Raw genomic sequence first — 12387 nt, 5'->3', positions numbered from 1 at the left:
CAAGTTTGTTTTGATATGTATATTTTATGATTTTGTGATTCAGACAAATTAGAAGATTTTTTAAAGATGTCTGTGAGTGGATTTAAGTGTTGAATTAATTAAGGTTGTATCTATTGTAAATGCTATTTCATGGTTGAACGCTGTTGCTGTGAACCTCTGAAAGTAATTATTAAACTAATTCAAGCTTTTCATTTATTTAAATGGGAGCGTGTTTTTGAATTATCATTCTTTCAGCATATGTGTATGTGTGTGTGTGTAGTGTGGTGAGAATATTTGATTGCACCAGTATCATGAAAAGAGTCACCTAGTACTTTTTATAAAGTGACTGGCATTTTGTAGAATATCCAGCCATAGAAACAATGCCACAGCTGAAATATATGAACAAAATGTGGTCCTGTAGCCAATTGATTTAGTCATACCATCCAAAACATGCTAGAGGACATAGAATAATGATGTGATGCATGATGCGTGTGTGTGTATGTGTGAGTATTTGTGTGTGCAGAGACACAGACAAACAGTCATAGATGCATGGATATATTTACAAAGTTGTTACATAAAATAACTTAATATAATAAGTCTTTACAGCTGTTTTGATGTATTCTGTGAATAGTGGATATTATAATACATATTATGCAATTAGATGTAAACATTACAAAACAATATTGCATGAAAGCATATAATGAGACATAGCAAATACACATGAGCAATGATGTGTAAGTATCTTCATTCTTTCGTTTAGTACATCATCTTCAAAAGGATGGGTAGCAAATGCAAAGGAAAGGAATATTTCCAAGAAATCTATCAACACAAAGAAGGCAATGCTAGACAAAAAAGACCCCTTACTGCATTTAAAAGAAACGCAATCACTTGTCAACAACCTCAATATGGTTAGGTGTCCGGCATTGATTAAGAGAGAGGTGGCAGCAGCATACATGAAGAAGGAATATTATCACTAACAGAAGTGAACATTATATTTATTTATAACAATAACAACAGAATCTGTAAAGAGAGATGCAACAGAAAATAAATGAAGAAATGAAAATTTCTGAACAATGGTGAGTCTAAAAGAATAGATTAAAAGACAATGATGAATTACAAATAAGCATATGTACAAAAGATGTATGAATATAAAAATGAAAGTGCTGAGCAGAGAGTATATGGTAACCAGTATATATGTGAAAGCTAAAGGAATGACGCTATCAGTGTGGGAGTTTCACACACACACACACATGTATATTCTATATATGATTTTTATTTCATTTTTGTATTTGGTTTGCAAGATTCTTGATGTGAAACTGTGTGTTGGAAAAAATTTTGTGCATGTTCATGAGGTTGAATCGGTTCTCTGTATGTGTATGTTCATGTCTGCTTGTGAACATGCGAGTGTTTTCTGATTTGAGTGTATCTTTGCATGTGTGTGTGTGTGTGTATGTGTGTATGTGGTGTTTTTCTTTAATATACACATATATGCTTGTGTGCGTGTGTGTGCATGGTTGTACATTCTTACGTTCCTCTCTGTGTACATTCATGTGTGTTTATGTGTGCATGTTCATCTGTACATGTTCATGCATGTGTATGAATGTGAAATAAATGAAAAAATAGAATTGTACATATTCACATGTATATTTGTTATTTCTTTATTGCCCACAAGGGGCTAAACATAGAGGGGACAAACAAGGACAGACAAAGAGATTAAGTCGATTACATTGACCCAAGTGCATAACTAGTACTTAATTTATCGACCCCGAAAGGATGAAAGGCAAAGTCGACCTTGGCGGAATTTGAACTCAGAACATAACGGCAGACGAAATACCGCAAAGCATTTCGCCCGGCATGCTAACGTTTCTGCCAGCTCCCCCCCACCACCTTTACATGTATATTTGTAAGAGCCTACCTGCATTCTGGTGTCATTCTAATCCTATCTTCCACCCTCAACAATTGCCTACCTACCTACCTACCTAGCAACCTGCCTGTCCTTACAGATACACCCATGTATAAATAATGCATGGGTAGCAACAGTGGCACTGAAGTACTGATACCTACTATACATATTTCCAATTCAGTAACGGTAATGTCATGCTTTTGAGGACATTTTCTGGTATTTTTCTAAGTGATGGCTCCCTTGGATATTTGGACAAACTATGGCTGTCAATTCAGCCGAGCGTGCTGCCATGCTGATCTTTGACACACTGACAGAATATGAATGACTGTTTCTTGTCATCAAAATTTCCACCAGTGTTCATTCAGCCTCTCTGTTGCAGGCCATGGAGTGAATAAGGAGTCATGTGTCACTGAAAAGGTTACGAACAACAATAAAAGAATTTTGATGGACAGACAAATGATTGATTGACTGTTTAACCAACACATTAAACAAATAATTGAGTAGTTAGTTATTTAGATATTTAACCAATTGACTAATAATAAAGAAGTGGAATTGAACCTGTGTGTGTGTGTGTGTGTGTGTGTTATAATTGTTGGTGTTATGACACTCCCAAGACACAACAAAAAATTATTTCTATTTTTTCCATTTACCTGAGGATAAGAGAAAACTTGGTTTTCTGTCCTTCTACACAGAGAATATCAACACGCTGTAAAGCATGAATGATGATCTCCCAGATCTGAATGGGCTGTGACTGAAATCGGTCTGCATAAATGGCAACAAAGAATTTTTTCACTTGTGGTGACAGACCAGTTGATACCTGAAACATTAAGGAAATTCATTAATTTACATAATACTAATAATAATAATAATAAATAATATTAATAATACTAATATTAATAATACTAATAATAATAATAATAATAATAATAATAATAACAATGGTAAATAGATTAATGTTCCTTGTGTATTTTCCATTATTTTTGTTCTTCATTTTTCTTGTCTTATTTTGAATTTGAAGACAGACATACTGTTGAAATAGTGTTGAATAAACACTATTTCAATCTTTGTTATCTTTTTTATTATATAGCACACTTTTATAATCACGTATACACCTTTGTTAAGTCAATCTTCATAAATTATCAAAGACAAGGAGATTGAGCACATGATTGATGCTATGTTGTAAGAACTGGAATGTTTTGTTCTAGCAGCTGCTGGAACCATCAGGTATTCTAGGAAAATCATAATATAAATTACAGCTTTTGCAGTTTGGTTCCTTTTCACAGTTGGCTTGTCAGCCCTGTTAGTTTCACTGAACGCCTGTTTTAAGCCCAGTCCTGGGCCAAAGAACATTGTTTCGTTCAATTACAAAGCATAAAGTGAGAAATCGGCATTTCTATCAGTTAAACAACTCAATCGTTTTCATGCAAAATTCAAGAGCCATTTATCATTTCTGGATACATGCAGATGCCAACAGATTACACCTGAAGGTCTCAGATCAAATATACCAATGTGTGCATCACAGCTTGATGATTCATTGCTTCAAAAGTTTAAATTGATTGGTGAGAGTATTTCATTTCACAGAATGGATGTTATTATTCAACACTACAGTTCAAAGTTAGTATTACTAGGTGTGGACATTAACATGAGTTTGAACAGGTATGTTCTTCTGAAAATCGTCTGCTATTTGTGTGATTGTCTGAAGAATTTTGAAGATAAGGAAATTTCATCATGCAGATAAAAAAAAAAAACAGAAAATCCTAAAAAGTTTAAAAGTTTTCTATTCCACTGAGCTAAAGAACATTGAAATAATTTGGCTAAAAATATTTAATTTGTCAAAACGTTGAAGTCATTTTTGCTTTTGGGACAAATGTTATGCAAGCAATTTGTCAATGCCAGTTTGAAAATAATAACACATAATTTTCCCCAAATTCCTGTACAAAATACCATTTTTTCACATACCAAATTTCTTGCATAGAGCCTACACCACACACTGTTTATCCATCACACACATACACAAAAAAAAAATAATAATAATGACTTTATTTTCTGAACCAATTTCTTTGGAAATGTCTATATTTATGACAGTTTAACCTTACCTGCATTACTAGAACCAACCACACAGTTAACAACACTCTGCTCAGCACAAACAAACATAATCCCTCCAAGATCAAACAACTAGTCCCCAAATTGGCCCTTATGATTGCAGTCTTTTTACCCTTGCATATGCATTTGAAGTAGTCATTAGGAACTCTCCAGCAAAGTTTTTATTTGAACAATCCAAACTGTGAACCGATTTTAAATTTTGCCTGAAGAACAATAAATTTTCTTGCTTCCTGAAACTTAAGGTTTTTCAAATACCAACAAAACCCAAAGACATTTAATCACTCTCTGCTGACCACCCAAAACTAGGTTACTCCTGAAAGAAAAATGGCTACAATTGTCAGAAAAATTGTCCTCCAATAGTTTACATGCCTTAAGTGATGAAATCCAAAAGATGATCCCTGTATAGAACTTCTTTCTGATTGGCAAAAGATGAGTTCCTAAGGGCGTTGGTCGTTCTTTTGTTATTCCCAGTTCATTTGATATTATTGCCATTAGTTTTTCTTTGTTCTCTCAAACAGTAACTGATTGTGTTTACAACTGAGTCTGTTGTTTAACTCTTAATGTCCTGCAGTGCAGATATCTTCACTTGTCAGTAAATCTTGAAAATACAGTTGAAAAAGTGTTGTGGTTTGGAAGGCAATAACTCAAACTAAGCACTCTTTTGTATGACAAAACAAAGTTTGGTCTCATTTTAGAAAGAACTTCCAGTCAAAAGACATCCTGTTGGAACTACATGTTTTTATTTGCTGTGTTTTATCAAATAAATTTCTCTGGATTCTTTCTTCCTTCGACTTTCCAGTTAACACTTCAGATGTGTTCATTGGAGTTAGAACTTATGATAATATTTATTAATGATTGATTTATTATGATATATTTATTAAGAATTTAATTAAGAAATTGATACTCAAGAATTAGTATCTTGTAAATGTATGTGGAAACACTAACATATAATTAATTTCACTGCATTCAACCTATCTTGGCAGGTGAAAGGACATGACAACAGGTAAAATCAACAACAGGTTAAAACAACATTCACCAATGATCATTATATGACAACACCAAACTTCAATTAAATCCATACAATATTTATATAACTTTCATACTGCACTAATTGTACTTCATCAAAATCTCTTGCTCCTAACAAGATTCAGTGATTTATATTCAGAAAATACAACAGGACTTTAAAAGTTATTTGTCATGAATTTTCATTTTTCTTTTTTTTTTTTTTCCTTGTTTACTTTTAATCCTTATTTTCCAAATATGCTGGATCATATATCTAGATACCACAATTGTGGCCAAGGCATCTCTTACTACAGCATTGTGACCAATCAATAATACAAATGGGTGCCATGAAAAATATATGCATGATATTACACAATGATTCTCAACCAGGATTGAAATGAAATTTTTGGCAGATGTCACCGTAAGCGAAATAGTAAATTGGAGGTGCATCCTTAATTTTGATTTAGATGTATTTACTGCAGGTAACAGCTTGGTTTTTTTTTCTGATGTTTTACATAGTTCAACCTACACAAGTTAATATGTGGAAAGCAAAATAGGAGTTTTGAAAGAATTATGTATAAAACTAGTTCTTAAGCATTGAACGGCTATGGGGTTCACCAGAATAAAATTGTACTCAAAGGGATTCATATGTAAAAACAAAATGGTTGAGAACTACTGGTTTAAAACGATGTTTAGAGAAACATTTTTCCTACTCCAGATAATGGGGTACAGCGTTAAATATTCCAAACAATTTTGTTGATGAAACAAAAAGAAATTCCATTTAATGATCTTGGAAGAAAATATCCAAATAGAGCTCTGTGAAATAGGATGATTCCCAGTAACAACACAATAAAACATTTCCAACACAGACACACAACTACACATTTAGGACTTGATCAATTAAATACCAGTTCTTCACTGGTATTTATATGATCAACATGTGTTAGAGGAATTTATATGTACTTCATGAGTACTTGTTAGATATTTTGGTTATATGTCTGCTACAGTACTGTCTTTGATTTTATTAGAGAGACAGTTGCAGGCATCCACATATTATTGATGTTCTGCAGTATCTAGGTTTATTTCTGGGCTGTTGTGAATATAAACTAGTGATTTATATTTTATTTTATATTTTCTTGGCTGTATTCTTTCTATTATTCTCCAGACCCACCACCATAAGTCTCTTATCAGTTTTGATGTTGGTCCATTGCTTGTTTCTGTTTTGTTTTTATTCAGTTTGTGATAAGAATCTCTGATTTGTAGATAAACAATTTATTTTGTTTCTAAAAGTATTAGTAATTTTCATATCTATGTCTCCTCCGGAAGGAAAGCAGGAAAGGAAGAAAGGCAAAGTTGACAATGCCAGAATTTAACTCAAAATATAAACAGATAGAACGAGAGATGTTTGACTCCTTTTTCTTTTTTTTTTTTTTTACAGTGTTTGACAACATACTGCAAGACACTTTGTCTGGAGCTCTACAATTTCAGCTAACAACAGCCTATAATGATGACGATAAGGATGGTGGTGATGGTGGTGGAACTGACAGAAGAGGAAGACCAAGGAAGATATGGGCAGGAGTGGAGAAAGCTGATTTTAGGGTGCCGAATCACATGACACGAGAATGAAACTACTGGTGAGACGCTGTATTGGATAGAATCCATCCACCCCATATGACCATGGAAAAATAGATGTAAGATGATGCTGATGTTGAGACAATGCTTGTGTAACGTTCCAGAAGCACAAAGAACATTATGGACATTCCACCCATGCCATCATGTATTTAATCCAGTTGCAAAATCAGTATAACCTCTTAGATTTCTAATCCACATCTGCACCATTATTGTCATCCAGTATTGCAAAGTCAGTTATTAATCAGTATTATCAGAGAAAATAATGCCAGCCTTACTTTGGGTTATCTTCCTGAGAGTCAATCTTAGCCTAGGTTTCCTTAGAATTTTTGTCCAGTTATTTTCTAAAACTAATGGAGACCCATAGGTAAGTCCCATGACATTTATGCTGAAACTGGGTGCTTAGATAAATACAGAACAGTTTTATTAAGGTAACAGTTTATCCCTATTTAAATTTTTTAAATTCTTTTACTTGTTTCAGTCATTTGACTGCAGCACCACCTTTAGTCGAACAAATCGACCCCAGGACTTATTCTTTGGAAGCCTAGTACTTATTTAATTGGTTTCTTTTGCCAAACCGCTAAGTGACAGGGACATAAATACACCAGTATCAGTTGTCAAGCAATGGTGAGGGAACAAACACAGACACACAAACACACACATAGCCAGAGGCTATAGCAGAAGATACTTACCCAAGGTGCCACACAGTGGGACTGAACTCAGAACCATGTGTCTGGTAAGCAAGCTACTTACCACACAGCCTATGTGTATGTTCTGTTCAAACAAATTTGTCTACAGTAGATATCATGAGATAAACTCTCAGATAGGCTTTTGGTATCTACCACCATAAAGTTTGTTCTAACAGAACACCCATGTTTCAGTGGAGATAAATATTACCTCTTGGTATTAAGGTATTAATACTGCCTTTGTTGTTAATATATGTTTTGTTAAGTTACTGTGCCACTAAGTATAGTTGGCTGGACATTATACAAGACATTCTGGGACATCATCATCATCATTATTATCATTGCTTTACATCCACTTTTATATTTTGAGGCATGGGTTTTGTTTTTTTTTGTGGTTGGTTGCCCTTGTTGTCAAACCTTGCAACCGTCACACAATGTACCTATTCTAAAACCACAGTAATATTATGCATCACCACATCCACCACCATCAGTATCATCACTTATTTCTTAATTAAAAAAAAAAAAGAGAACCTGAAGAATCTGAGTACAACAGAGTATAATACATTATGAAGGGAGGGGGGTACAAGAGAGAGACAAGAGTACAAAAATGGATTTTGAAAAGTAATTGAAGTGATAGAAACCCTTCACAGAAATAATTAATGAAAAACTAAGAACAATAAAAGTAATTGCTAGTTGGTTTATTATCTTTGGTAGTCGTAAAACAGATATCACATCAAAACAGATATTAATGTAGAAGTAGTTGTTGTTGATGATGATGATGATGATGGAGTTGCAACATCAAACATCTTAGAAAAATAAATATATTCTGGAAAACAGAAAATAAAAGAAATGATCTCCTCATCCTAAATGAAATTGAAAATACAAAAGCAATATTAAAAATGAAAAAAAGGGCAACAGATTCTTCAACAATACAAAATGAACAAAAACAAATAAATAAATCCAGAAAGATAAAGGAATCCTGAAGCAAAAGATCCTTTCGTTTTTACAAGGGAGACAGAGATATGAAAATAGCAACACTTTTACAAACAAAATAAATAGTTAATCTCTAAGTGAGAGATATTATCATAAAGTTAAGTAAAAACAAAATAAGAACAAGGAAATTGCCTACAACAAATGCGATAAGAGACTTCTGGTAGTAGATATGGGAATTAATTGAAACAACAGAGTTATGACAATACGAAATAGAATATAATCACCGGTTAAACTTTGAAAGACACAACAGGCAATGAATAAACCTAAATACTGCAGAGCATCAATAATGACTAAAATTCTGCAACTGTCACTGTGATAGAATCAAAGATAGCAGCAAATTTATGACCAAAATAAGTAACAAGAACTCATAATGTACTTACGAAGATGGCTACTAAAATATTGCAACAAGCATAAAGAACCAAGTGGTTAAGAAGTACACATTGTAACTATGTGGTTCCAGATTTGATCCTCCAAATCAAAGAGTTATACAGAGAACTTCTTGAGCCTCGGATTATAGTTTTGGATTCAGTCAGTGTCTTCTAAAAAAGTCTCAGGTTCACCAAAGTTTAATGGGTGAAATTACATCAATGAAAACTGTGTGGAAGTCTGTAAGAGAGATCATTCTTGTTGTGTGTTGGTAGATTTAATCTGATACTTGGTTTAACACTTGCACTTGGCCCTTAACTGAATTAAACAGAGCCCAGGCTGTTGATAGTTATCCTTTCCCTGGGAAAACTATAACAATTTTTTTTTTAAAGTGAAAAGAATGATAAAACAGATTATTAGAGAAATGATATGCAATAAATATTGAAGTTTGCTGAATCAATAAAATGGTCAAAGCTGAATATATAGTTCTATTTTACTGGGTTTCTCAGCAGAACACTTGTTTCTACATTATTCCTATTCCATTTTGCTGACAAATACAGGAGCCAGGTCACTAAGAAGGGTCCATCTTCAGACTTGAGCCAGAAGCTTTATTTTTTGCCACTGGATCAGAGTTCAAGTTCTTTTCAATAACTTTTACAAGATGGCCAGAGTACAACTATTGATTTCACCTGAAATTTCTCATCCACAGGTTACTCAATGCAACTCAATAGATATTTTCCTCATCTAAGTAACATTTCCTTCAAATAACAGCCAAGGACTTTGTTGTTGTTGTTGTTGTTTAAAGTAATATTGGTTTCAAATTTTGGCACAAGACCAGAAAGTTCCAGGGATGGTGTAAGTCAATTACATCAACCCCAGTATTATTATCATTATTATTATTATTATTATTATTATTACTCAGGTCACTGCCTGGAATCAAACTCGGAATCTTGGAGTTAGTAGCCCGCGCTCTTAACCACTACGCCATATGCCCATGGGCAATTATGGAGTGAATTTTAGGGCTTATAAATCTAATATTTTATAGATCTAATATTTTCCTATCCTTCCTTTTCTTCCATAAATGCCTGCAGGCATATGGCATAGTGGTTAAGAGTGCGGGCTACTAACCCAAAGATTCCGAGTTCGATTCTAGGCAGTGAATTGAATAATAATAATCAACCCCAGTGTTTAACTGGTACTTATTTTATCAACCTCAAAAAGATGAAAAGTAAAGTCAGCCTCAGTGGGAGTTGAACTCAGCATTTTGCCAGCTCAGCACCTTGTCGCTTAAAAGTAATATTCAGAGGAAGACAATAAAAAGAAAACCTACCTTAATGAAGATTTCTATTGGTTCACCAGGTTGCTTATCTTCACAGTTGCAAATGACATTTGGATCACTGCATCGGACAAAGACCTGCTGGGGTTGACCAGTGGCATCTACAGGAACACCTAAATGTCAATGAAATGAAATTGAGGAAAACGTTTCTTCATTGAGAATTCACTCTAATGGAAACTGAAACAAACAGCATTAAATATTCTTAACAGGAATAAAGAAGAGAAACCATCGCTTTGAAAAAAAGCTCAGTACCACATCACTTTTAATCTAGGATTTACATTTGAACCTTTACAAATGTACAGAATAACATTCTGATGTGTCTTAAATTTTGCCCTAAATGTGTTTGACATTTTTGGTGAGCTGAAGCATTGAGAAAACATGGTGTTTTATACAGCTTGGTCTTGGATGTCCTTACTATAATCAGAATGTCATTACGTATACTTAAAATGCAAGAAAAAAAAAGAATATTAATTAATTATGCACCATATATCAATCTATATAAATCAGCTGAAGAAATTGAAAAATTTCCAACAATTAGATTTTAAAATATATGAAAAGAGAAAAGAGTGCACCGTAAAGATTATAGCAATAATGATTTGTTGTTGAAATGGGATAAAGAGAAGAGGTTGGAAGACAAACGAATAATATAATAAAAGATAATGACTCAGACAATTTGTATCAAAGCAAATTCAAAAGACTGTGGAAGTAAAAGAATGTCAAGTAATGTTATTGTCTCAGTGTTCAAACACAGAATCTGCTTGTTTATAAATACCAAACTCTTTGTATTGTACACTATTAAGATCGATGGTCTCATCTTAATTGTTGTATTTACAGCATTTCTGTCATTGTATCATCTGATCTTCAAATCAATCAGATGCTGGTTGTATTCGATAATGTTCTCAGAATTTTGAACCAAACCTTTTGTTTGATTTGTAGGAACTAGTTTAAATATATCAGTGAACAATGAGGGCAACCCCTTCATCTCAGAAATTCACCCTAAAATTTATCAGATCCATACAAACTCCATATAATGAGAGCAATCTGCTTTCATGGAGAATAATGGAATTGGTTTGAAATTCTAACATCATTAGGGACTGCAACAGGCACTTGAATAAGGCAATAATGGCCAAAACATTATGACTATAACAAGTAAGATAAGGATATTAGTCCAAATACCTTTGCAGATAATAATGATTATTCCTTATCTTAGAAATTCAATTAGAAACACTTGAAAGTCTAAACATTTCTGAAAAATTGTGCTCTATTACTACAACAATGATTTCCTACACTGCTACATGAGCCACATGTTTTATCTTGCTTAATACAATTCAGCCCTACCTGATCTTTACAATTGTTTCCTATCTCCCCTTCCCTAACCAATTTGCCATTTCTCATCTTCTTCCCATACATTCCTATCACTTCCACCTACCCACAATTCTTGGTTCCTTAGTCTCCACTCACTTCAGCTCACCTTGTACATAGCTTGTGAGTCCCCCCAGACACCTCATCACCACACTTTCTACCTCTTTTCAGCCCCATTCCAATCACCCACACCTATTCTAAAAGTCCTGTAGCTCCCCTGCAGCAGGAAAACTGTTCTGCTCTGACTCCTTTTCTCATACTTCTAGCATAAAGCCTCCCCAACCCTTGGGGTTCGTAGTCTTGCAAGTTGCACGGTGACCTCACTAGTGCTGGTGGCACACCAAGCTCCAGTGTCTGTTTTGGCATGGTTTCTGTGACCAGATGCCCTTCCTAATGCTAACCAATTTACAGAGAGGACTGGGTATTTTTTACGTGACACCAGCACAGGTGCTTTATCTGTGGCACCAGCGCAGATGTTTTAAACATGGCACCAGCAGCAATGCTTTTCATGTGGCACCAGCACCAGTACTTTTCATGTGGCACCAGCACCAGTACTTTTCATGTGGCACCAGCACCAGTACTTTTCATGTGGCACCTGCACCAGTGCTTTTCATGTGGCAGCAGCACCAGTGCTTTTTATGTGGAAGCAGCACCAGTGCTTTTCATGTGGCACCAGCACTAATACTTTTTTATGTGGTACCAGGACCAGTGTTTTAAGAAACAGATACAAAGTCAGTGTTTGGAGAAGTATAGCTGAGACAAGTATATTACTGGTACTTATTTTATTAATCTAAGATAGATAAGAGGCTAAATTAACTCAGAAAGTGTGCTACAAACTGAAATACTGTTTTGAGATTATTCATTAAGTGGAGATAAATAAAATCAATATTTGGTGAAAAATAGAAAAATCCTATTCTTTCTTTTATTTTTATTCATTATTCTTTTGTAAGTTTTATGTGTATGTATATGTGTATCTGTTAGTGTAATAATGTGTATGATTGTGTATACATATGAGTTCAAGTGTGTAT

The 12387-nt window shown here is 34.1% G+C and overlaps 1 protein-coding gene across 2 annotated transcripts in view; it reads right to left on the bottom strand.

Annotated features, from left to right (window-relative positions):
• LOC106880142 (nephrocystin-4) overlaps positions 1-12387 on the bottom strand; it is a 130201-nt gene that overhangs the window by 10023 nt on the left and 107791 nt on the right. For both annotated transcript variants that reach the window (XM_014929973.3, XM_014929974.3), the window contains exons 24-25: positions 9992-10110; positions 2533-2699 (exon numbers count right to left, since the gene is read on the bottom strand). In XM_014929973.3, coding sequence (XP_014785459.2) covers positions 2533-2699; positions 9992-10110 — 286 coding nt within the window. The remainder of the gene's footprint in view (positions 1-2532; positions 2700-9991; positions 10111-12387) is intronic.

This window comes from Octopus bimaculoides, chromosome 12, assembly GCF_046866305.1.
Source record: "Octopus bimaculoides isolate indiv1 chromosome 12, ASM4686630v1, whole genome shotgun sequence".
Classification (NCBI taxonomy): Eukaryota; Metazoa; Mollusca; class Cephalopoda; order Octopoda; family Octopodidae; genus Octopus; species Octopus bimaculoides.
This window is presented reverse-complemented; position numbering and strand designations above follow the sequence as displayed.